This window comes from Pavona decussata, unplaced genomic scaffold (genome assembly GCF_977016875.1).
Source record: "Pavona decussata unplaced genomic scaffold, jaPavDecu1.1 SCAFFOLD_128, whole genome shotgun sequence".
In the NCBI taxonomy this organism is placed as follows: Eukaryota; Metazoa; Cnidaria; class Anthozoa; order Scleractinia; family Agariciidae; genus Pavona; species Pavona decussata.
Window position 1 is genome coordinate 2,346,835 of NW_028145542.1, and position 27,045 is coordinate 2,373,879.

Sequence of the window (27,045 nt, forward strand, 5' to 3'; positions counted from 1 at the left end):
TGGCTGAGCAGTTTTCTATCACTCAACTGACTTTCTTTCGGCTAAACTCGCTGGCTGCGTGTGTAAAGATGACTTCTCTTGCCCAAGCTTGATGACTCGGTATAAAATTTAGGCTGGCACCTAGGTTTACAACACTTCAGCATTTGAATAAAATGGTAAATCGCAAAATAATCGAAGATCAAGGCGGGTTGCATAATTACATGAATCAAAGTAGCTCAGGGTCTTACACTCGTATATGCACAACAAGCCGGGATTTATAAGAAAAACATACAACTATACAGGTTAAAAATATGTTTAGCTGCATAACATTTTATCGTCAATGATCGGCCTGTACAAGTGTTACGGCCCGGGAATGAACAGCCACTTAGATGCCCCTTTAAACTGAACTACCGATACAAAATACACAAACCATTTCGTATCTCTTTACTTGATAAACGAAATATTTTTCTGATTGTATTCTTCGCTGCTTGTCTGACTTCTTTGATCTTCCAACAGTAAAGAATTGTATTAAATGACGAGTTGAAATAAACTAATGTTAAAGTAAATCAATTGCATCTAGGAATTGTAGGTGAAGACAGTTCACCTCGAATTACTCCCTAAATTGGCAACTGCCGAGTCACTAAAGTAAATGGTAAATAAGAAAAAACTAATGTTGACTCCAACAAAAGTGCAGTGGACACTGTCTCTCTGTATCGTGCAATTTTCTGCGGAATTTTTTGGTTTTAGTGTTTTGAATATTGTCTTGAACTTGTGCTTGATGATGACGCAGCATCAGGAAAATCCTTGTGTAACAGAAAATCGAGGTAACTAGACACAGGGGTACAATTGTGTAGTTATATCATGTTGATATTATGCATTCCAAAGGACCACTATGGAACTCACAAAGGAGAAAAACCAAAAAGCAATCACAACTTCATATGTTCGCTTTAAAGTGACAATTTGTCTGTATCTGTGCCCTAACAACAGGGCCAGAAGTCTGTCCATGCTTTTGGTAGACAATGGCAAAAAAACTGTAATTATGATCATCCGGCTGAATGTAGTTCTGAGAAGGACTGTTTGTAAGGACTTTGACTAACGTTTCGACAACCTGAGCAGAAGTCATCTTTAGGGTCAAGACCTTTCTCACTCGGCGGCCATGTTGAGTCTCAGGAGCCTGACCTTGATCCGCAAAAATTAGTTACTGCAGAAAAAAAATTAAACACCCGCAAAAATAAACTCCCTTCTTTCAAATTACAAACTCCGCTTTTCATAGAATTGTGCTACTGGGCGATATACATTGAACTTAAACAAGAACATTAACACGATTTTCCATTGGAAAAAGCAACTCGAGCTGTCAAGAGTAAAGCAAATCAGTACATTAGATTGGCACGAATTGGTCATCTGAAGGAACGCACAGACTCGAATCGTGCAGGAGACCAACCATGTTCTGTTTTAATGGCTTTTCTGCGGCGGCCTACACAGAACAGGCCGTTCCCAGTTAGGTGTCAAAGTTGTATATTAGCTACATCTTTCACTCGAAAGCCCCTCTGTATGCCTAGAAAGGTTTCAGCTACGGTATTTCAAACATTCAAACTGCTTTCTTATAAAATAATATACGGTAATACCGGTCATGGCAAACCTTACGAACGAAACCGTGTTTGGCTGTGCATGGTAGGGGTAGGCTTTTTGTTTTGTTGTTGCTCAGTCCCTTTGCGCAGTAAGGTATTACAGTGATAGGTCTCTTATATGTAAGTGGAGTGAACTGTGAGTCAACTAACCGTACAATAAAAGTTGAAAATATTCAAATTTCTCCCACTTAAATATTCTGTTGCTTGAACAGAGCATCGCAAAAATTAGTTCCCAGCAGAAATTTCAGTCATCTCGAATCGCGGTTTTCTCCTGAAACTCAACATGGTCGCTGAGTGAGGAAGGTCTGAGTGGCGTTTGTTCTAAGTTAGTAAACCAGCTTTCCAGAGTGAGTCGTTGATAGTAATTTGTACTATAGGTAATGCACTTGGCAGAGTCCCAGTCGATTCTGTGGTTCGTTTATAAATGGTGCTCAGCAATGTGATTGTTGTTATCACCATTTCTAGTTGCTCGTTTGTGTTCAGTCAGTCGTACGTTTAAATTTCTGTCGGTCTCACCAATATAAGTGGCCTGGCAGTCGAAGCAATTGATCTTATAAACTGCTCCCTATCTGCGGTCCGGTTCGTCTTTGTCCTTTACTTTCGTCAGTAGTTGTCGTAAAGTAGTAAAAGGGTTTGTGAGCTACAGGGATGTTGTAGGGTTGTAGAATACGTGCGAAAGTCTTAGAAGTGTCCTTTACATAAGGTATAGTCACAGTAGTTACGGGAGTCGCGCCGTTGTTTGTAACGTTAGGTTCAGTGGTCTGGTAAGTGTGACGTCTAACAAAGTCTTTGTTATAGTTGTTTTTGTTGAAACGTTGTCTAAGTAGTTGTTTTCGTGTGCAAGACTGTCAGGTGAGTCACATACCACTTGCGCTCGCCTTGTTAAGATCTGTATGGTCGTTTCTTTGTGAGAAGTAGGGTTTTAGGAGGACTAGTCCAGTAGTCTGTCAGTATGTGTTGGTTACCTGTAAACCGTAGTTCTTAGTTTGTTTGTCGTTGTTGTCACGGTAACTAAGCAGTCTAGAAAAGGTATTTCGCCATTTTCTTCGATCTCCTTAGTAAACTGTATGTCAGCGTTCTATCTGTTAAGGTGTTCGTGAAAATCGTCGATTTCGTCTTTGTGTACTATTGTAAAGGTGTCGTCTACGTACCGTAACCTTTGCCTAGTGCCTAAAGTTTCCAATTCATTAATTTTTTCAGAAACGATGTTTTATGAAAATTATTTCACATCGGGTTTCCATACAAACATTGTTATTTCAAGACGTGCTTGCCTACCCATCAAGATGGCTTCCAAAACCGTGATAAGGTCTATTTGTAATCTTTTAGCCGAGAGTGGAGTTTCCACGCTTAAAGCGTTACAATATACAACAATGTAAGGCTTTTTTTTCCAAATTAAAGCTTAATTGTCTCGGGCGAAATGCGTTGTTATCCTCAATTTTCGTTTTGGATTTCAACTGCCCTTCCTAAAACTTGTCCTTCCTTTCCTGTAAAGTCATAAACTGCGCAAAAATATGTTGAGATATGAGATGCTATGAGATGTGCGCAGAACGTATGCGCAGTAGAAGGCATTGTCCTTGAGCAGTTGAATTATGACTGACTTCATGAACCTCACTTCAGTGTAATTGTTTGATGAGCCGCGGGATAAGCGAGGACTGTGCATCCCGCATATGATCCCGACCCGAAACGTTATCGCCGAAGTAAAAGCCTTGAATCAGAAAGCTCAGTGTACAGAAGAGTGCTCCCTTTACCAGAAGTTGCACTGTAATAGGGCGCACTGAAAGTGAATTTGACTAAAGCACGTGTACTGAGCCGAAAAACTTCTCTGTTGAAATACCTTGAGAAATATCATTCCAATTTACGCTAGATAAGGCCTGCGATTATTTTGAAGGTTTTGCATTGAATATTGCGTCTAAAATTTGCTCGCTTACTTTGCCTCAAAACAAGCCTGCAAATTTTTCCCGATAGCAATATAATCAGTGATCAGTTCCGGCTCTGGCAATGTGTCCGAAGCTGTGAAAGTAAAGAGATGAAACACCAACAAAATCTACAGCATAGAAAACGTTCTGAAAATCTCGTAACGATATAATATAGGAAATAGTTGAAACACTTGGTCGAGGGCTGTAAAACCAAAAACCAAGTTAAGTACAACTGCGACTCTTAACAGACGTAAATAACACAGTGAATCAATGTAAACTTACTGACAAGTAGTTGTAACTGGCGCCACGCGCTGGAAAACGGGTGCAAGCAACTGACGCGAGTCACATATTGTTCTTGGTCAGTTGTAATTGGTTTGGAAAGTGACGGCAGATTTGTAAACCAATCACAAGGCGCAGAAGAGTAAACAAAATCATGTTAGGCTACGCAAACACCTACACACAAAAACTCTGCCAAAAGATGCAGATTTCAAAAAGAAAAAACAATTGTCGAAAGAAATGGTAGCAACCATTGCAGAAACGTTGACTTCGAATACTTTCCCAGGAATACTGTGCTCCGTGACTTCGCCTATAGATGACATTTAAAAAAGAAAAGAGCGAGTCGCCTAATTACACTGCAAACGGCGACCTATCGTTAAAAGTTTCCCTTTCATATCTTATTATTATTGTTATTATTGTAATTATTATTATTATTATTATTATTATTATTATTATTATTATTATCATTATTATTATTATTATTATTATTATTATTGTAATTGTTATTGTTATTGTTATTGTTATTATCGCCGTTCCAAGTTTTAGTAACATCCCTTTGCTGTTCGCATCCTTTTGTGCATCTGATTTGCGATATAACATAAGATTCTAATAAGTTCATGGACTGTTAAGGTTGAATATTTTAAACTATCAGCTTACTATTTCTAGATGTTTTTGTTGTTAAACAAGATCAATTGTGAAGCACAATAAAAGTTCCAATAGCATAAAAAGACTTGTGAACGCTTATAAGCTCAGGATTTATATTCCAGATTTTACGGTAAATCGATGGAAAGTCAACTTTGCGTTCCGTCTCACCATTAAAGACATTGTGTACCGAGATAACAGAGGATTTTCTCTTTTCTTCTAATTGAATTACCGATGCTAATTTTTTCCTTTTACTTTCGTTTGCAAATCACATTTGAATTTTAAATTAATCCAGCTTAGTGTTTATTTCGAAGCAAACTAAAGAGAACCCCACATCTTTCAAGTATGTTTATCAAACGCTACTCCAATATTTTATCACCCGTGTGTTGACTTTCAGAATAAAACCTTTCCCGTATTTGCGAGTTGTAGGCTTATTTCTCCTCCCGGTAAAACGACAATTATAAAGAAAAAAAAATGTTTTCGATTTTTCATGTCACTGAGCAGTTTTTGATCATTGTCAACTGACCGCTTTCTGACGGCTTTAAACCGGTGACTAAGTATGTAAAAAATCTTCTCTTCCCCAAACTTGATGACTGTTTACAATTTAAGCTGGCATTTAGGTTTACAACACTTCAAAATTTGAATAAAACAGCAGTGGATCGGAAAATAATGGAAGATCGAAGCGGATTCCATTAATTAAATGAATCAACTTTTCTTGCACTCGTACCTACACAACAGTGTAAAAGTATGTTTAGCTGAATAACATGTTATTGTCAACCATACATTACAAGTGTTAACCTGCGTCTTAGATGCCGCTTTAAACTGAACTTAACCGATACCGGCACAAAACATTCAATTCCTTAACTCTTAACTTGACGAACAAAACAGTTTTGTGATTGTGTCCTTCGCTGCTTGTCTGACTTCTGTGATCTTCCAGCAGTAAAGAATTGGGTTTAATGACGAGTTGAAATAAACTAATGTTAAAGTAAATTGCAATGAAAGAAATGTAGTTGGAGACAGTCCACCTGGAATTGCTCCCTGACTTACCAATGGGCCCATTAAAGTAACTGGTAAATAACAAACAGCTAATATTAACTGCAACCATACTGCAATGGACACTGTCTTTCTGTATCGCGCAACGTTCTGTGGAATTGTTTGGTTTGGTTGTCCTTGAACATTGTCTTGAACTTGAGTTTGATGATGATGCAGCCTGAGAAAAATCCTTGTGTAACAGTAAATCAAGGAAACTAGACACAGTGGTGTAATTATGGAGTTATAGTATGTTGATATTAATTCATTCCAAAGACACACGGCTATGGCACTCACAAGGGAGAAAACCCAAAAAACAACCACAGCTACATATGTTCGCTTTAAAGTTACAACTAGTCTGTATCTGAGCCCTAACAACAGGGCGAGAAGTCTGTCCACACTTATGGCAGACAATGTCAACAAAGACGCTAAACAAAAAAAATACCCCGTTATAACTACTGCAGCAAATGTAAAGCGGCAAATATTCCATTGTTCGTTCACCATAGACATCCAGAGGGTAACATTTAAAGGGTCCACAGTGATGCCAACACAGAGATCCGTTATCGCCAGGCTGCGAGACAACAGTTTGGAGGGCGGATGAAGCGACCTGTCCTTGTGAAGGGCGACGAGGGTTAGAGTATTTTCCAGAAATGCAGTAATGGAAAGAAAAATGTTTAACACTGAAAGGATTATCAGCTGGTTGTGTATACCTCCAGTTAATTCTGCCGTGCAGTACAGTTCTTCGTATGATTTATGGATTGTCTCCGGTAAAGTTTTCCCTCGCCATTTTACTGCACTGTTAGCTAGTGTCTGGGCAATTCAGTTTTATTCGGCTCCTTTATGTATTAAACATTGATGACAAAATGTCTTCGCTAAGCCAAACTCATTTCAAATTAACTCAGTGCGTTTATTAAAACATTGGCGACAAAATGTCTTCGCTATGCCAAACACATATCAAATTAACTCAGCTCGTTTATTATGCCTCTTTGAATTTCATATCACTATCACCTAGCTGTTCTGTTTAAGTAAGTCGAAATTAAAAAGTTCCTTCCACATTCTCATCAATAACTTGGAAGCTCAAATGCTATAAGTTTTAATTATGAGCCCTTAGCTTAAATTCCTTCATTGGTCTTTTTTGTCACTTAAGCTGTGGCGTACTAACTGCGAGGATTTTTCTTCTATTTAATCTTTCACCCGCAGTTCAAATACATGTTTCATAAATTCATATTTTGGTATTAAACGTATTTAGTTTCTATAACGTAAACGTTCCGTATATCCATTAGTGAGGAAGCGCGGAAAGATAAAAAAAAAAACAGCTTTTTAATTACAAGTAGTTCTTGTAATTCATGTTAATTTAAAGATGGTTTACGGCGCTCACCGGTAACCATTTGAATCGCTTTACCTTTTGGAAATTAACAATTAAGAACGGTTTAACGCTTGTTTCTGCACGTGAATACCTTCTATTTTCTGTTTCCTTATTTTTGCGATCGTTTACTGGACAATGAAGTAGTTAATCTTACTTTGCGTGACTTTGGAAATGTACTCTCTTGATTAACTTGATTTTGGTTGAGACATCTTGGCTCCGTTTTTTTGTGTATTTTTCAAACACTTTAATGAGACAATGAATTAGCTTTAAGGGAAAATGACCTCGTGGAATGGCTTGTCGCATGACGTTCGGAATGGCATAATGATGCGAGATGCGGAATGATGTATACAAATAAATTAACTGAAGAGCGCATTCTGTTTTCGCGCCAATTTTATAAGAGCAGCATCTTTTTTGATGTTGCGGACTGTATATGATGTTATATTATAATTTCAATATGCAGGCTGTTTTTGTCAGGTAGCGGTAAAAATCTTTGTTGTGCATGTACAATTGCAAGAGACGTATATTCACCTAAAGAAAAGATGCAACCCGCTTGGATTTTCTATGACTTTAGGAGAACCTAGCGGTTTATTTTGTTAGATATCTGTTGGGAAGTCGTTCAGTTCAATAAGAAATTCGGCTCAAGTTGTTAAGGAAATCTACTTCGGCAAAATATCAGCTAAGAATTTCTAAATACTAGTTCTAATTTCTTTCATTCTTTGAGAGGCAAATAGTACTGAATGCTGATAAGTTGTAAGAGAAGGCATTTTTTCTTAATTATCACTGAGCGCAAAATTATTTACTCCTGATTAGTAGGGCGGCGAAAATACTCGCTCTTGATTGGCGAAGTGCATGCCCCATTTCGGCATGTAGTTCGTTTCTTCATTTTGTGTCTGAATTTCAACGAATTCTGGAAATCAAGTGCTGCAGCTTTAAAAGAAATTCCTTAAGGTGAATGTTCGTGTCTTACAAGAAACAGCAAAACAATGTTTGTGTCAAAAGCTAAAAACTTGGAGCGGATTTGTTTAGATGAACAACTGAAATCAGTCATGGCGACCAAGTGCTTTCACTTCGCTACTTCAGTCTTCTTCCAACGAACGATAACCGAGAGTAACAGTGCCTTTTGATGGGAGGAAGCAGCAGGTCAAATCAAAGTTGGTACAACAACTATGATCAAATTCGGTGGAAGAAATTACCCTGGAAGTTTCTTCTTTGGATCCACCGTTTGCTATTTTTATCGATCTGTGTTCGTGTTATTTTCAAGCGGCAAAAAGCTTCACAGCGCAGGTGAATCAATTAATTGACGCCTAACATTTGGTTTAATCGCCGTTAGTTTATTTCTGGATTAAACTTGTATTTTCTGTCGATTACATGTGTATTAGAATCAACATTCTTGTCAGTTTTGTCTGTTTTGTACACTACGAAAGAATTAAACAATTTGTTTGTTTGCTTTGCGTACGGGTTGGAGTGTTCTTACTCCGGGACTGACTGTTTTATGACTAAAGGACCTCGAAAGGTTTAAGAAAATTTTGCCCTCTGCGGTATAAACTGTAATTCCAATGACAACTCGTAGAATTATAATTAAGGATTAACTGCCACTTGTATTTTCAAAGTTTTCGCAAATTTGGGAAAACTGTGAAAATGCCGTGAAAATTTAACCTAATTCTACCCATCCTCTACTCAAAAACGTGTTTATGATGCGACATTTACTGATGAGTAATCTTTTTGCAGGCAAAGTTCATGAAATTGTGTTATTTTTAGCATGTACCGGCGACAGTGAATTTTTGGCGTCACACCAAATACAAAAAAAGTATTATCTCCGCTTCCACAAGGTGCACCGAGACGATTAATACGGTAAAATACTGCCTTAACGGCTGGTATTCGCTTTAGTAATTTTCTCGTGCTCTGTCCTTTTGTTTCTCCGGCTGCCGTGCCATTCGAATCGGTAGTCCTGTGGTACTACATACGGACGGACGGACAGACATAGCCAAAACAAAATTTCTCGCATCGATAGGTTACCATATTTTCTTACTGATGGTGCTACGCGTGCGCGCCTTCGGCGCGTGGAGCTCCGCTACTCGGGGGTTCTTATATGCGGATTTTTACTGTATTCAACACGCTTTGAAATCAGAACGTTGTTTTCGAATTTTGGTCAAAGATCGTACAGTGAAGTGTTTTCTGTTAGAATATTATCGGAACACCCCTGTAAACGCCTCATTTACCGGCGTAGCCTAAGAATTCAAGGACTTTGAATCCAGACTGCGAGAACCTTGCTCCATTCGTTCTCCTTCGATAAATTCAAAATTGTTCTCCTTTATAGACCAAAAATATGGTATTAAAATTTTGAAGATTAGCCACGGGCTTATATGCCAAAGGGCTGTCTTGGTGAGAGATTTGGAGAGCTTATAACTGGGAAGACGAGAGAGCTTTATTTGCGCAATTTTACGGTAGTGGATTTAACGATGGTTTACAAACATTTTTACTTCGTATAACGTACCTATGAGAGCACTGCAAGTTTACATTGGTGTCTGTCATTCCAATTTTTATTGATTTCTATAATAAGTTTAAAATAAAAATTGCATCATTGTTATACAATAAATTACCGTAAGATTGTAAGGGAGATCTGGTAAACTAGTGCGAATGCTTATAGCTTCGCGCTACAAAGAAATGCGAATTCATCTCAAAACTGTTACTTGTATGCAGTTAGAAACTAGTTGACTAAAATATAGATACAAAAGTTAGTTAGCTCTGATATATTATATGTTTTTACTATTTTGTTGACCTTTACGTTATTATTATTAGTAGTCACAACTTTAATTAGTTTTTGTTCTCCCGTGAAGATTTCAATAGCCATCTTCCAGTGAGCCGTTTTCAAACGTATCAGTTGTCACTTTGCCAAAAACGTAACAAAATATTTTCGTCCACACAAGCATTGACGTGTCTTTTTCACCAGTTCACACAAAGCGTTTTTGTTTGAAAAAAAAAAAAAAGAAAAAAACGAAGTAAAAGTTCTTTACTACCGTGAAGTGATCTTAATTATCATAGAATTTGGCGAACCTTTGCTTTGAATTTCTCGAAGAATTAGAAGTGGTTTGAAAAGCTATAGATGAAACACTGAAAGAACGTTTCATCTGACTTCCAAACATCTCTAAGTTGGTTTAAAAACCTCGACTGCACCTCGTTCATTCAAGCTACTCCTCGGTGTTTGAGAATCGGATGAAACACTCTTCCTTGCGCTGTTATTGTTGTTGTTGTTTTCTTTTCTTTTTCTTTTCTTTTTTTTTTTTTTTTTGCGTGTTATTGAATTCTTACATTGTTTTAAAATATTAGGAATTGACATACATCTTACATAAAATAACACATTCACTGGCAAACAAACACACTACACTGCATACGCGCTTGGTAAATAAAAACATAATGATTGTTTAAAAAAACCCGCCGTTACACGTTGAAACTTTGAGCTGAAACTTGTGTGCAACGGCGCTGCGAAACAAGTTTCAGCAGGCGATGCACCGTGTAACATGGTCGGTTTTGTGAAACTTTTTCGAACTTCCGTTGCGAGACAAGTTTCACGAAAAGTAGAACCGCTTTCTACTTCTGCAACGGCTTGCAACGGTTGCAGTGGTGAAAAAAGAAAAGTTTCACCGTGTAACAACACTTCGTGAAACTGGTCTCGTTCGCCGTTGCACACAAGTTTCAGCCAAAATTTTCAACGTGTAACTGCCCTACTTCATTTAATGGACACTGAATTTATTGTGCGATTTAGCAATTCTACTTTCGAGTTGATAGATTGGAGCGATCTTTGACAAGAGGACCTGAAAAGACGGTTTTTAAATAGTGTTATTTCTACAACAGTAGACAATATTATATTGTTTTAAAATAATTATTAAATGATTCATCAATAGAAAATCCTCATTCCTAGTCCATAAACCAAACATTTTATCAACATCAGAAAGTGATTGTATCCTAATATTGTTGCTGTTGCACCAAATAATCAAGTCTGTCCAAAGTAGTTTAATAATAAGGCATGAAATGAGCAAACGTTCGAGGGATTTGTCCTTAAGTGCTACAAAAGGAGAAACTTGACGAGCTGATTTTACCCATTTTCTTGAGGAGGCTGTTCGTTACTAGGTACCTATTTAATATTTTATATTAAAACTCTCTTGATCTTGTGTCTAAAACTACTTTAAGTGGCAACTTGTAAATTTCATTCCACTCCAGGTGATCATCTTTAAAGATCTCTGTATACAGGTATTTCAATGGTTGCGATTTTTGAAGTAAATTCCTGACAGATCCTTCAAGAGGAAGCTTTGCTTGACCTATGAGATTCACTAGAATTTGCTTTTTGAGACCAAAATCTTCTTTTCTGATAAAGTTTACTTTTCTTCCGAATATGTTTATGTCATTGCAGTCGGTGGAATAGCATCCACTACTGCCATAAGCTCAAAAACGTCAACCGGAGAAAACTTAGACCAAATCAAACTACCCGTTGTAATAAATCGATTTTGTCTCAGTCACTAAATCCCCTCTTTAGGCTAATAATGTGTTAAAGAGGGACTCACCACTAACACAAATAAGCTTATTGTTCCATATGACTGTTTCTGCTATCTGATGATAAATCATTTTTACACTTTGTAAGTTTTGTTCCTTAATATATTATTAAAAGAGTATTATATTAATAATTTTTTTAACCTTAGGCCGCTATCTTGATCACAATCATCTTATGTTAAATGAGACTGACAAGTTTCAATTCATCATAAACTGTGAATTCCTGGACGAAAAAAAATCGTTTTCTGTGAAATGTGATCTGCGCTCTTCACCCTCTCCACTTCACCGTCTTTAACATGTTATTGAATCATTTGGTTTTCACGAAAAAAAATCTCAGTAAAATAGCAAATACCACAACTAACAAAACTAGAACCTTCCAGTACATAGCACTGGTTTCACTACCCCTGCCCTCTTTCTGAGGCAAGCTACGGGTCTTGGTCCCGTAAATCACATTGCCAGGGGCATCTTCAATGGCTTTCTTGCCTCCTGCCCAAGTACCAGGTCCCAAGAGGCGATATTGTACGGGTGTACAAAGACCAAAACAGCACCTTAAGGCCAAAGCAGGATCTCTAAATAAGAGCCACCACAAGTCTGGCTTGCAACCAACCTCATTGGCTATTTCATCACAGTAGGGAACGTAGTCAACCTGTGATAAAAACGAGAAAAAAAGGGAATACAGTGTATCCCCAAATACTGCCTGCAAGCAAGCTTGCTAGGGTGTGGGGTCAGGGAGTGGGGGAGATAAAGAGAGCTTATAAGGAAGTCTCAAAGTTTAGAACATTTGAGCTCAAAAAGTTTACCCAAAAAATGTCAGTTGGTGGAGATTAATTCATTGATGGCATCCTAATGTTTTGCATTGGCTGGAAGTGACGAAAAACAAAATGGTGGAAGGGTTCTCTCCCTCCTTCCCTCCCTCCCTCCCTCCCTCCCCTCCTCCCACCCTAAGAGAGCTTGCAGGCTAATTTCCATAAGGGAGGCAGTTCTGCATGCCATTCTTGTGACAAGGTTGATGCAACATCTTTCTTATTACATGATCAAGCTAAAACTTTTAGCTCCTTTCTATCTTTATCACAACACAGTATGCTGTGGACAATACTGGACATTGCTGATCCTTCATATAGCAGCTAAGAAGGTTGTGTTTCTCGTATGGATATCCCAGTAGCTGAGAGGTTAGAGCATCAAAACAGTGTTCATAAGGTCTTGGACTTGTCACACTCAGGCACTAAGATGCTTCCTTGTCCCAATCCAGTCGTGTGAAAAGGTTGTAATAACCGGACCAACCATTGTTTTAAAAATTCATTTGACCATATAACTGCAGAGGTTTAAAGGGCTTGCCTCAAAAAAGTGAGGTCTAGAAAGAGAACACAACTTCCTTTTAAAAAGGTCACAGATCTAACTAAGTTCTTTTAAGCCCCCCCCCCCCCCCCCCCGTCCCCGCGGGGGGCTTATTTGTTTTTTGGCCTATTTTGTGTTTTTCTTTTAGAGGTGGGGTGGTGAGGTTTGTGGCATTCTATCCAGCCAATTGTAATTTTTACTTAGTCCCCATTTGGAATGAAAAAAAAAAAAAAAAGGAAGGAGACGAAAAGAAAAGTAAGCTCACACCAAATAAATGGAGTTTCTATTTTCACCACTGCAAATCATTTCAGTGAACATCAGACTACTAGCATCTGACTCCTTCATTAAATAGGTGTCTCCCCTTTTGAAGCCATTTTCTTTTTTGGATGCCTTCTCCCTAGAAATTCAGCTTAATCACCCCACTCACTGGTGTCTGCCACGGCATGGTAAATTGAAACTTCTGGAGGACTGAGCTTTTGGAGTATACTTGAAACACCTTAAGATCTTCCTTATTACAACAAAAGTTTGAGTTTAGAACCAGTTGCCCAGTGTCAACATTTTGCTAGGCATAAAACTGGCCTGGGGCATAAAAATAAGGCCATTAGATAGCTGCTACAACAGGGTCTGATTAGGAATTTATTGAAAATCACTGCCGGGTTCCATTCCCGGACCGGCATCATATGCCGGTTGAGTTTTTTGTTGGATCGTGTCCTTGCTGCGAGGTACTCCTACCCATCAAGATGGCATCAAAAACCGTGATAAGGTCTATTTGTAATCGTTTGACCGAGAGTGGAGTTTGCACGCTTAACGAATTTCAATCTTACTCAGCATTTAGGCTTCTTTAAGTTTTATATGACAAGGTTGTTGCAGTTTGCTCTAAGTGCTAACATTTGCTGATCAAGACAAAGCTTCTTATCCTATTAAATTTATTAAACATACACAAGACGGGAGATGATTACTCCCATCTCAGACATTTTAATTATTAATTTAAAACTAAAAAAAAGAAATATGTTCCAGTTGCTTCTCCTTTGGCTTGATCAGCCCGTCCTAATTTATTTGAAAACACACGATAACAGAGAAAAGTTTAATAGTGTTTTTCACGGTTTTGTCGAATTTAGTTACAACGCTTTCTTATCTAGACAACATGACAAGGCAGCAGATGATAAATATTATTCAAAGATCTGAGAAGACAACTGCAAATCTTCATAACTGAAGGAAAAGATACAATTTCGAGTTAACCCAATAACATTTCATTTTTTCAAGCCTAACAAATGTGATCGTTGGAGGGGTCGAAGTTGGAAAAAATGAACTTTTCCTGTTCGCTTTCTTTTGTGCATCCGGTTTGCGATATAACATAAGATTCTCTAAATTAATCCATTGGGGGGGAGGAGTTGACTGTTTTAAACCGTCAACTTACTGTTTCAAGATGTTTTTATTGTTAAACTAGATCAAAAAATCTTCCAATATAAATAGTCTATTGAACGCTTCCAAGCTCAGGGTTTATATTCCAAATCTTGCGGTAAATCGATGAAAAGAACTTTCCTTTCCGTCTCTCTTAACTCATTAGCTACCTAAATTACAGATGGCGTTCTCTTTGAACAATTACTTTCATTTGCAAATTGTTTGTGAATTTTAAATGAACTCAACTCAAAAGGGTTTAGTTAGAACCAAACTAAAGGAAACCCCACATCTTTCAAGTGTGTTTATTGTGTTTATCAAAAGTTATTTCAATCTTTTGTCACCCAAATATGGACTTTTAGAATAAAACCTTTCCCGTATTTGAGAGTTGTGAGCTTATTTTTCCAAGCGATAAAACGGCAATTACTGGCGAAGAAACAAATGTTTTCGCTTCTCGTGTGGCTGAGGATTTTTCGATCACCCTTGTCTCTGAACTGACTTACTTACCGCCGGTAAGATGACTGTTTACAATTTAGGCTGGCACTTAGGCTAACAGCACTTCACCATTTGAATAAAACTATGGCAGATCAGAAAAAAAACGGGAGATATTAACCTGGGTATGAAACAGCCGCTTTAAACTGAACAAAACATTTCGTAACTCTTAACTTGATGAACAAAATAGTTTTCTGATTATCTCCTTCGCTGCTTGTCTGACTTCTGAGATCTTCCAGCAGTAAAGAAATGGGTTTAATGACGAGTTGAAATAAACTAAAGTTAATGTAAATGAGTATGCAAGAAAAGTAGTTGAAGACAGTTCACCTCGTGCTGCTCCCTGAATTACAAACGGACCCATTAAAGTAGCTGGTAAATAACAAAGAACTAATGTTAACTGCAACCACAACGCAGTGGACACTGTCTTTCTGTATCGCGCAATGTTTTGTGGAATTGTGTAGTTTGGTTGTCCTTGAATATTGTCTTGTGCTTGAGTTGGATGATGACGCAGCCTGAGAAAAATCCTTGTGTAACAGTAAATCGAGGTAACTAGACAGAGTAGTGCAATTGTGTAGATATACCATAATGATATTAATTCATTCCAAAGGTACGCTATGGAACCCAGAAAAGAAAAAACCCAAAAAGCAATCACAGCTACATATGTTCGCTTTAAAGTTACAACTTGTCTGTATCTGAGCCCTAACAACAGGGCGAGAAGTCTGTCCACACCTATGGCAGACAATGTCAACAAAGACACTAAACCAAAAAAACACCCCGTTATAAATGCTACAGCAAATGTAAAACGACAAATATTCCATCGTTCGTTCACCATAGACATCCAGAAGATAACACGAATGGGTTCCACGATGATACCAACACAGAGATCCGTTATCGCCAGGCTGCGAAACAACAGTTTGGAGGGCGGATGAAGCGACCTTTCCTTGTGAAGGGCGACGAGAATCAGAGTATTTCCCAGAAATGCAGTAATGGAAAGAAAAATGTTTAACACTGAAAGGATTATCAGCTGGTTGTGTACACCTCCAGTTAATTCTGCCGAGCAGTGCAGTTCTTCGTATGATTTGTGTATTGCGTCTCCAGTAAAGTTTTTCATCGCCATGTTACTGCGGTGTGTGCTTGATTCTAAGCAATTCAGTTTTATTGTTCCTTTATACATTAAACATTGACGACAAAATGTCTTTGCTAAACCAAACTCATTTTAAATTAACTAAGCACGTCTATTGAAACATTGGCGACAAAATGTCTTTGCTATACCAGACTCATTTCAAATTAACTCAGAACATTTATTGTGCCTCTTTGATTGTCAGATCACTATCGTGCAGATGTTCACTTTAGGTAAGTCAAAATTAAAAATTTCCTACTACATTCTCCTTAATCATCTGGAAGCTGAAATGCCGTAAAATTTTAAGTATGAGCTCTTGACTTCAGTTTGTTCATTGGTCTTTTTAGTGACATATTTTCGGAGATCGCTTGTTTTAGGAGGCCGCTCATTGTAACTAGAGAGAATTATGCGTGCACTTGAGAACAAACAAAACTTAAAACCCCTTGCAATAATCATGATATTTACAGCTTAAAACACTAACATTAGCAGTCTAAAAGCTTATATTCATGAGGGATAATAATAGGTGGAATATATTTTTCCCAAATTTTAGGAGATTCTATTTTGGTGGGCTTATTTTCTCAGGGGCATATGTTTGAAATCAGTTTTACTGTGATATCGGGATATGTCGTATACGTATTGTATTTGAAGACGAAGACAACACCTTTTAATTCCAGAAAAACTTTCATCGCTTATGTAAATTAATCTTTAAGGATGGCTTTCATAGATCTTAGTATGTTTCTCGTTTAATTTCCTTGTCGTTACTTGATATGGCGAGAAACAATTAATTGGTTAACTTAATCCTGAAAAGTTGATTTCAAACTAATGGATTTTATAGGCTCTTTTTGTTGTGATCATTTCACAATATTTTAATTGATCAGCAGATATTACCAAGTATAGCAAATTGAAACAACTTTTTCAAGTAAAACTGAAGAAGCCCAAATAAAAGTCAGATAGGAACTAATAAAACTCCACTTTCGGCTCAAACAAATTGTCACGCGGCAGTTTGCAGGAGAATTAAAAGTAAAAGATTCCTGTTATGTTAAACCCTCGCCTTCAAGAACAGTAGTATTAAAACGTATTTCACACTAGTCTCTGAACATGAATACCTTCTATTTTCTGTTTGCTATTCTCACTGTCTAAATAAGCACGAAACTAGCCTGCGCTCTACGCGGTAATTTAAAGTCAATGCCACCCGTGTTTCGTTGGACTTTATCTCGCTATTTAAACAAACCATTCCTGCTCTTTAGTCCTTCTCACCAAATTACGCCGTTCTTGGATATAAGAATGTTTTTTTTTTTTTCTTTTTATCCACCCACCTCCCCTTCGGCGACGCGTCTTACTTTTCCTTTCTCTGTCCTACGATCCTCTATCTTTGCAAAATCTCACCTCCCATATCTTAATTAAGCAAAGGCAATGAGTCATGTAATGACAGCCCGTGAAAATGGTTTACTAATTTTTGCGATCGTTTACTGTAGGATGAAGTAGTTAATCTCACTTTGCATGATTTTGGAAATATACTCACTTGATTAAGTTGTTTTTGGTTGAGACATTTTGGCTCCGTTTTTTGAAACACCTTTATGAATTAGCTTTAGAGGAAATAGGTTCGCGAAATGGCTTGTCGCATGACATTTGGAATGGCATAATAATGCGAAATGCGGAATGACTTATACAAATAAATTGACTGAAGAGCGCATCCTGTTTTCCCGCCAATTTTATAAGAGCAGCAGCTTTTTTGATGTTGCGTACTTTATACGATGCTAATTATCATTTCAATCTGCAGGATATTTTTGTCAGGTAGTAAAAATCTTTGTTATGCATTTACAATTGGAAAAGACGTATATTCACCTAAAGAAAAGATGCAACCCACTTAGATTTTCTATGACTTTCTATGACATCCACTTTTCCATTTTAAAATTTTCTATGTTTAAAACATGTTAAAAGCAATCAAGTAATGTGTGCCAGCATAAATTCAGGATCACCTAGCGGTTGAATGAGAAGTTTGACTCAATCTGTTAAGGAAATCTGGAGTTTTCTTCGGCAAAATGTCGGCTCAGAATTTCCATATACTGGAAAATTAATTTCGTTCGTTCTAAAGCCGGAGGCAAATCTGTCATCATAGTACGCAGAAAATTTACCTAGTAATTTCGTAAAGCTAATAACAGCTCGTAAATATTAATTCTGGAAATAATATTGTTCTATTGCATAAAAGAACTTTCTGCAAGTTAAATTTTAAATTTCAGCAACTGAGCAGATCAGACTATGATAGCTTACGCAAATAAATAAATAAAACAGGACGAAATGCCGAGAATCCAAAAACTGAAACGTTGAGGAAACGCGTGACAACGTCGCGGAAACACAAAGGCTAACGTAAATCTAACGTAAATCCGTTGACAGAAACGTAACGCAAACAGACAACGACGGAAATCTAACAAAATAAATGTAACGGAAACATGATACAACGTTTTCGTTCAAGAAACATGACGGAAACGTGACACATACCGAATGGATGAGTTCTGTACGTTTCCGCAACACGGAAACGTGACGTAAATGAGCATTTTCATGTTACCGTCAGGTTTAAGAAATAACGGAAAATTGAATTTCCGTCCTGTCTCAGGGACTTATGTTTGTAATTTCATGGTGATACCATGATATAAATATTGTATACTTATTGGGAGAGTGGTCAAAATATTTGAATTCTGGGAAAACATTGACCTGTTTACAAGCAAATTCATGATCTTCAAAGATGGTTTTGGTAGATCTTCATGTTTCTGCTTATATTGCTAGTCATAACTTGTCACAGCGACAAACGCTTAATTGGTCAACTTTTGATGCTAAAAACTTGTTCTCAAGCTCAAAATCTGAAATCATGAAAAGTCTTTCAAAACAACAGTTTGATCATTATGACCAAGTCTTCGTATCTGACGAGAAAGATGAATTTCCATGCAGCTGATCCAATAACCTTTCATTTTTAAGAAAATTAAAGCTTTGTTGTTCGCCTCTCGTTTGCGATATAATATAAAATTCAGAATATTATCATCATCAGCCGCCGAAAAGTAGCAGACCGTCAAATCCTACCGATACCTACCGCTGATTTTAAGCTCTAAGCTGTTCGCTTAGAGTCTCAAGGTGTATTTATAGTTAAACTAGGCCAATTGTGAAGCGCAAAAATTGCTCCCATAGTATTAAAATTTTAAAAGTGCTTTGAACACTTACGGATGAAGTTCTCTTTAAATAGTTATGTTTGTTTATTTTACGAATTATTTTTGAATTTTAAATGCACTCCGATCGATAGTGTTTAGTTAGAAGCAAGCAAAAGAAAACCGCACATCTTTCAAGTGTGTTTATCAAAAGTTACTTCAATCTTTTGTTATCCAAATATAGACTTTAACAATAAAACGTTTACCGTTTTCAAAGTTTGTGGGCTTATTTCTCCACCCAATGAAATGGCAATTGCCATGTGTTACAAAGAAACAAATGCTTTCGTGCATGTTGCTTAGCACTTTTAGATCATTTTCAACTAACTTTCTTACGGTACCGTCTTAACTTTAGATGACTAGGTGTGTAACTGGATGACTTCACTTTAACAAACTTGGTGACTGTTTAAAATTTAGGCTGGCACGTTAAGGTTTCCAATACAGAGGATCTACAAATAATGGTAGATCGCGGGTTGCATTTTTTAGAAAAAAAAGAATCCCTTTTTTATACTACAAAAACGAATGGATAAACGGACGAACGGCGAAAACTCTTTAAAAACCACTCTCAGAAGGCCTTTTCCTGGGGAAGCACTCGTTGGCTTCGGGAAGGACCGGAATCTATAATACCGCAAGCAAATATCTCTGAGACAGTAAATCTACAAAGACCTTGACTCCAACGTAGAGTTTAATGCCAATACAATAACCAAAGAAAATCTTACAAAGCACTTGTATTTAAACCTAAGCTAGCACTAGCTGCCTGGGGAAGCGATACGAATTAGATCCGATAGCTTGAATACTTATTATAGTTATGATCAGTTGTAGAAACAGTTTACGCCTACATGAATACAACAGGTTGTGCTTGCGGTTTATTGAACATGAAACTAAAGAACCTAATACTTTCTACGTTGGCTTTTATATTTTTATCAGCGAAAGCAAAATACACTTATGTCTATAAATCTTCTCCAAGTATTACAAATAGTATGAGCAACAGCGCAGATACCGCTTTAAGCTGAGCTTAGCTACCGATTTTCAAGATACAAAACGCTTCCAAACTCTTAACTTGACGAACAAAATAGTTTTCTGATTGTGTCTTTCGCTGCTTGTCTGACTTCTGTGATCTTCCAGCAGTAAAGAATTGGGTTTAATGACGAGTTGAAATAAACTAAAGTATAAGAAAATTGGAATGCAAGAAATGTAGCTAAAGACATTTCATTTCGACTTCTTCCCAGAATTACCAATGGACCCACTAAAGTAACTGGTAAATAACAAACAACTAATGTTAACTGCAACCACAGTGCAGTGGACACTGTCTTTCTGTATCGCGCAAAGTTTTGTGGAATTGTTTGGTTTGGTTGTCCTTGAACATTGTCTTGAACTTGTGTTTGATGATGACGCAGCCTGAGGAAAATCCTTGTGTAAGAGTAAATCGAGGTAACTAGACACAGTAGTACAATTGTGTAGCTATAGTATGATGATATTAAGTCATTCCAAAGGATCACTATGGAACCCACAAAGGAGAAAACCCAGAAAGCAATCACAGTTACAAATGTTCTCTTTAAAGTTACAACTTGTCTGTATCTGAGCCGTAACAACAGGGCGAGAAGTCTGTCCACACTTATGGCAGACAATGTCAACAAAGACACTAAACAAAAATAATACCCCGATATAGTTACTACAGCAAATGTAAAGCGACAAATATTCCATCGTTCATTCACCATAGAGATCCAGAAGGTAACACGAATGGGTTCCACAATGATACCAACACAGAGATCCGTTATTGCCAGGCTGCGAAACAACAGTTTGGAGGGCGGATGAAGCGACCTGTCCTTGTGAAGGGCGACGAGGATCAGAGTATTTCCCAGAAATGCAGTAATGGAAAGAAAAATGTTTAACACTGAAAGGATTATCAGCTGGTTGTGTACACCTCTGGTTAATTCTGCCGAGCAGTACAGTTCTTCGTATGATTTGTGGATAGCGTCTTCAGTAAAGTTTTTCATCATCATGTTACTGCAGTGTGAGCTAGTTTCTGAGCAATTCAGTGTTATTCGGCTCCTTTATATATTAAGCATTGACCACAAAATGTCTTCGCTATGCCAAACTCATTTCAAATTAACTTTGCAGGTTTATTAAAACACTCACGGCAAAATGTCTTCGCTATACCAAACTCAATTCAAATTAACTCAGCACATTTATTATGCCTCGATCTTTGATTGTCAGATGACTACAATGCAGATGTTCACGTTAAGCAAGTCAAAATTAAAAATTTCCTACCACATTCTCCTTAATAACTTGAAGCTGCAATGCCGTAAAACTTTTAAATATGAGCCTTTAGCTTATAACTTTGTCCATTGATCTTTTTAGTGACTTATTTTCAGAGAGCGCTTCTTTTACGAGGCCGCTCATTGTTATTAGAGAGAATTATTCGTGAGCGGAAATCTATCAAAATAAATGTAACCGAAACATGTTACAACGTTTCCGTTCAGGAAACATGACGGAAACGTGACACATACCGAATGAATGAGTTCTGAACGTTTCCGCAACACGGAAACGTGACGTAAATGAGCATTTTCACTGATGTTTCCGTCAGGTTTAAGAAATACGAAAACTTGGATTTTCCTCCTGTGTCAGGGTCTTATCTTTGTAATTTTATGGTAATACCAAGATATAAAGGGGAGGCAAAAGATTTGAATTCTAGGAAAACATTGACCTGTTTACAAGCAAATTAATCTGCAAAGATGGTTTGGTAGATCTTCATATATTTCTGTTGATATTGCCAGTCATAACTTGTCACAGCGACAAACGCTTTATTGGTCAACTTTAAATGCTAAAAAAAATTATTTCAAGCCAACAAAAAGTCTTTCCAAACAACAGTTTGTTCATCATGACCAAGTCTTCATAACTGAGAGGGGAGATCCAATTTCCAGTTTATCTAAAAGCCTTTCATTTTCAAGACTACAGAAACGTGTTAGTTGGAAGGAAACATAGAAAAATTGAACCTCTGTTGTTCGTTACTGGTTTGCGATATAACATAAAATTCAGAGTATAACCACCCCACCCCTCCTTGCCAAAAAAATATCACACAGTAAAATTCTTCCGATAATAAACCAATGGACTGTCAAGGTTCTAGGTTTTAAGCTACCACGCAGCTGTTCAGTTTAAGGAAATCCATGTTAAAAATTTTCTGCCACGTTCTCATTAATAACTTTGAAGCTGGCATGCCGTAAACGTCTAAGTAGGAACCCTACGCTTAAATTCGTTCAATAGTCTTTTTTGCGGCTCATTTCCGAATAGGGTTTGTTTCAGGCAACGGATGTTGCAAGCAATTATGCGTGGGCTCGAGAATAAACACAACTTAAACCGTTTAAAATAAAAATGATGTTCGCAGCTTAAAACAGCTTCCATCAGCAGTCTATAAGCTAATATCGACGAGGGACAATTATCGAAGAAATATATGGCCCAGAAATTTGAGGAGATTCTCTTCTGGTGGGCTTATTTTCTCAGAGACTTATGTTTGTAATTTTACGGTAACAGTACCAATATAGAAATGTCGTATACGTATTGGGAGGGGAAGACGAAAGATTTAAATTCTTTGAAAACATCCTGTTTACAAGCAAATTAAACTTGGATAGACCTTCATATGTTTCTGTTTATATTGCTAGTCATAACTTGTCACAGCGACAAACGGTTTTATTGGTTAACTGACTTTAATGCTAAGACGTTGTTTTCAAGCTCAAAATCTAAAATCATGAAGAGTCTTTCAAAACAACAGTTTGTTCATTATGATCAAGTCTTTATAACTGACGAGAAAGATGAATTTCCATGCAGTTGATCCAATAACCGTTTCATTTTCAAGCCTGCAGAAACGTGGTCGTTGGAGGGAAACTTAGGAATTAAACCTTTGTTGTTCGCTTCCTGTCAGTTGCGATATGATATAAAATTCAGAATATAACCACCCCCCTCCCTCCTTTGCCGCTGACAAAATACGAGACCCCAAAATCCTACCGATTATAACACCCATGGACTGTTAAGGTTGGCTATACTATTTAAATCTGTAAGCTTTTCGCTCAGAGTCTCAAGGTGATTTCGTTGTTAAACTAGGCCGATTGTGAAGCGCAAAATTGCTCCCACAGTATTAAAATTATAAAAGTGCTTTGAACGCTTACGGATAAAGTTCTCTTTAAATAGTTAGGATTGTTCATTTTGTGAATTATTTTTGAATTTTAAATGAACTCCGATCGATAGTGTTTAGTTAGAAGCAAGCAAAAGAAACTGCACATCTTTCAAGTGTGTTCATCAAAAGTTACGAGTACTTGCGAGTTTGTGGACTTATTTCTCCAACCAATAAAACGGCAATTATTACAAAGAAACAAATCCTTTCGTGGCCTGTGGCTTAGCAGTTTTCGATCATTTTCAACTGACTTTCTTATGGTTTTAACTTTACGGTGACTAGGTATGTAAACATGACTTCTCTTAAACAAACTTGGTAACTGTTTATAATTTAGGCTGGCACGTAGGTTTACAACACAGAGGATCTAAAGATAATGGAAGATCGCGGGTTCCATTTTATAGAAGAAGAAAAAAAGAATCTCTCTTTTATACTACGAAAACAACGGCAGGCTAAAATATATTTTTCAGAATGATAGTTTTATTACCACGCGGATAATGCTGTGAAAACAGGTCTTTGCCTGACGAACGGATCACGGACGAACGGGGAAAACTCTTCAAAAACCACTTTCAGAAGGCCTTTTCATGGGGAAGGACCGGAATCTCCTACGCAAGCGAATATCTCTGAGACAGTAAATCCGCAAAGAACTTGACTCCAACGTTGAGTTTAATACCAATACATAACCAAAGAAAATCTTACAAAGCACTTGTATTTACAAGCTAAGCTAGCGCTGCCTAGGAAAGCGATATGAATGAGATCCGATAGCTTGAATACTTATTATAGTTATGATCAGTTGTAGAAACAGTTTACGCCTACATGAATACAACAGGTTGTGCTTGCGGTTTATTGAACATGAAACTAAAGAACCTAATACTTCCTACGTTGGCCTTTATTTTTTTTATCAGCGAAAGCAAAATAAACTAATGTCTATAAATCCTCTCCAAGTGTTAAAATTGGTATGAGCAATACATTTTCATCGAAGATACCGCTTTAAGCTGAGCTGAGCTACCGATTTTCAAGGTACAAAACACTTGCAAACTCTTAACTCGAAGAACAAAATAGTTTTCTGATTGTGTCCTTCACTGCTTGTCTGACTTCTGTGATCTTCCAGCAGTAAAGAATTGGGTTTAATGACGAGTTGGAATAAACTAAAGTTAAAGTAAACTCAAATACAAGAAATAAAGCTGAAGACAGTTCACCTCGAAATCTTACCTGGATTAGCAACGGCGCGACTAAAATAATTGGTAAATAACAAAAAACTAATGTTAACTGCAACCACAGTGCAGTGGACACTGTCTTTCTGTATCGTGCAATGTTTTGTGGAATTGTTTGGTTTGGTTGTCCTTGAACATTGTCTTGAACTTGTGTTTGATGATGACGCAGCCTGAGGAAAATCCTTGTGTAACAGTAAATCGAGGTAACTAAACACAGAGGTACAGTTATGTAGCTATACCATGTTGATATTAATTCATTCCAAAGGTACACTATGGAACCCACAAAGGAGAAAACCCAGAAAGTAATCACAGCTACATATGTTCGCTTTAAAGTTACAACTTGTCTGTATCTGAGCCCTAACAACAGAGCGAGAAGTCTGTCCACACTTATGGCAGACAATGTCAACAAAGACACTAAACAAAAATAATACCCCGATATAGTTACTACAGCAAACGTAAAGCGACAAATATTCCATCGCTCGTTTACCATAGAGATCCAGAGGGTAACACGAATGGGTTCCACAATGATACCAACACAGAGATCCGTTATTGCCAGGCTGCGAAACAACAGTTTGGAGGGCGGATGAAGCGACCTGTCCTTGTGAAGGGCGACGAGGATCAGAGTATTTCCCAGAAATGCAGTAATGGAAAGAAAAATGTTTAACACTGAAACGATTATCAGCTGGTTGTGTACACCTCCAGATAATTCTGTCGAGCAGTACAGTTCTTCGTATAACTTATGGTTTCCGTCTCCAGTAAAGTTTTTCATCGCCATGTTACTGCAGTGTGAGCTTGATTCTAAGCAATTCAGTCTTATTGCTCCTTTATATATTACGTATTGACGGTAAAATGTCTTTGCTAAACCAAACTCATTTCAGATTAAGTCAGCGCGTTAATCAAAACATTGACGGCAAAATGTCTTCGCTATACCAAACTCATTTCAAATTAACTCGGCACATTTACTATGCCTCTTTGATTGTCAGATCACTACCATGCAGCTGTTCACTTTAAGTAAGTCGAAATTAAAAATTTCTACCATTTTCTCCTTAATAACTTGGAAGCTAAAATGCCGTAAAATTTTAAATGTGAGCTCTTGACTTATGTTTTTTCATGTCTTTTTAGTGAGTTATCTTCAGAGAGCGCTTGGTTTAGGAGGCCGCTCATTGTTATTAGAGAGAATTATGCGTGAGCTTGAGAACAACCACAACTTAAAACCCCTTGAAATAATCACGATATTTACCACTTAAAACAGCTAACATTAAAAGTCTATAAGCTAATATTCACGACGGATAATTATCGCAGGAATATATTCCTGACACATTTTAAGAGATTCTCTTTTGGTGGGCTTATTTTTTCAGGGACTTATGTTTGGAATTTTATGGTGATACCAAACTCATTTCAAATTAACTCAGCACAATTACTCTGCCTGTTTGATTGTCACATCACTACCATGCAGATGTTCACTTTAAGTAAGTCGAAATTAAAAATTTCCTACCACATGCTCCTTAATAACTTGGAAGCTAAAACGCCGTAAAATTTTAAATGTGAGCTCTTGACTTATGTTTTTTCATGTCTTTTTAGTGAGTTATTTTCGGAGATCACTTGTTTTAGAAGGCTCCTCATTGTTATCAGAGAGAATTATGCGGGCGTTTGAGAACAACACAACTTAAAACCCTTTGAAATAATCATGAAATTTACCGCTTAAAAAAGCTGACATTAAAAGTCTATAAGCTAATATTCATAAGGGATAATTATCAGAGGAATATATTCCTGAGAAAGTTTAGGAGATTCTCTTTTGGTGGGCATATTTTCTCAGGGACTTATGTTTGTATTTTAAGGTAATACCAAGATATAAATGTTGTATACTTATTGGGAGGCGGAGGCAAAAGATTTGGATTCTAGGAAAACATTGACCTCTTTACAAGCAAATTAATGATCAAAGATGGTTTTGGTAGATCTTCATATATTTCTGTTTATATTGGTAGCCATAACTTGTCACCGCGAATAAAAAGCCAGGCTGCGAGACAACAGTTTGGAGGGCGGATGAAGCGACCTGTCCTTGTGAAGGGCGACGAGGATCAGAGTATTTCCCAGAAATGCAGTAATGGAAAGAAAAATGTTTAACACTGAAAAGATTATCAGCTGGTTGTGTATACCTCCAGTTAATTCTGCCGTGCAGTACAGTTCCTCGTATGATTTATGGATTCTGTTTCTGGTAAAGTTTTTCCTCGCCATTTTACTGCACTGTTAGCTAGTCTCTGGGCCATTCAGTTTTATTCGGCTCCTTTATGTATTAAACATTGATGACAAAATGTCATCGCTATGCCAAACTCATTTCAAATTAAGTCTGCACGTTTATTAGAACATTGGCGACAAAATGTCTTCGCTATGCCAAACGCGCGCATATCAAATTATCTCAGTACGTTTACTATGCCTCTTTAAATTTCATATCACTATCACGTAGCTGTTCTGTTTAAGTAAGTCGAAATTAAAAATTTCCTACCACATTCTCCTTAATAACTTGGAGGCTCAAATGTTGTAAAAATGTTGTTATGAGCCCTTAGCTTAAATTCCTTCATTGGTCTTTTTTGTCACTTAAGCAGTTGCGTACTAACTGTGAGGATCTTTTCTTCTATTCAATCTTTCACCCGCAGTTCAAATACATGTTTCATAAATTCATATTTAGGTATTAAAACGTATTTAGTTTCTATAACGTAAACGTTCCGTGTATCCATCCATTAGTGAG

At 37.3% G+C, this 27,045-nt stretch overlaps 5 protein-coding genes across 5 annotated transcripts in view; all 5 read right to left on the reverse strand.

Annotated features, from left to right (window-relative positions):
* The window catches only part of LOC146468936 (deoxynucleotidyltransferase terminal-interacting protein 1-like), a 120,273-nt gene that overhangs the window by 14,754 nt on the left and 78,474 nt on the right, over positions 1-27,045 (reverse strand). The gene's annotated exons all lie outside the window — the stretch shown is intronic.
* LOC146468938 (flavin-containing monooxygenase 5-like) overlaps positions 9,369-27,045 on the reverse strand; it is a 50,101-nt gene continuing 32,424 nt past the window's right edge. Inside the window, exon 3 of the mRNA XM_085124016.1 lies at positions 9,369-12,027. Within this exon, the coding sequence (XP_084980142.1) occupies positions 11,689-12,027 (339 nt within the window). The 3' untranslated portion in view covers positions 9,369-11,688. The remainder of the gene's footprint in view (positions 12,028-27,045) is intronic.
* Positions 14,265-16,873, reverse strand: LOC146468939 (melanocyte-stimulating hormone receptor-like). The gene has a single exon (XM_085124120.1). The coding sequence runs from the start codon at positions 15,778-15,780 to the stop codon at positions 14,776-14,778; it is 1,005 nt and encodes a 334-aa protein (XP_084980246.1). The 5' UTR covers positions 15,781-16,873; the 3' UTR covers positions 14,265-14,775.
* Positions 19,588-20,927, reverse strand: LOC146468940 (melanocortin receptor 5-like). Its single transcript, XM_085124044.1, has one exon. It carries the CDS (start codon positions 20,921-20,923, stop codon positions 19,976-19,978), a length of 948 nt encoding a protein of 315 aa, XP_084980170.1. The 5' UTR covers positions 20,924-20,927; the 3' UTR covers positions 19,588-19,975.
* LOC146468941 (melanocyte-stimulating hormone receptor-like) lies at positions 23,734-25,262 on the reverse strand. The gene has a single exon (XM_085123974.1). It carries the CDS (start codon positions 25,072-25,074, stop codon positions 24,127-24,129), a length of 948 nt encoding a protein of 315 aa, XP_084980100.1. The 5' UTR covers positions 25,075-25,262; the 3' UTR covers positions 23,734-24,126.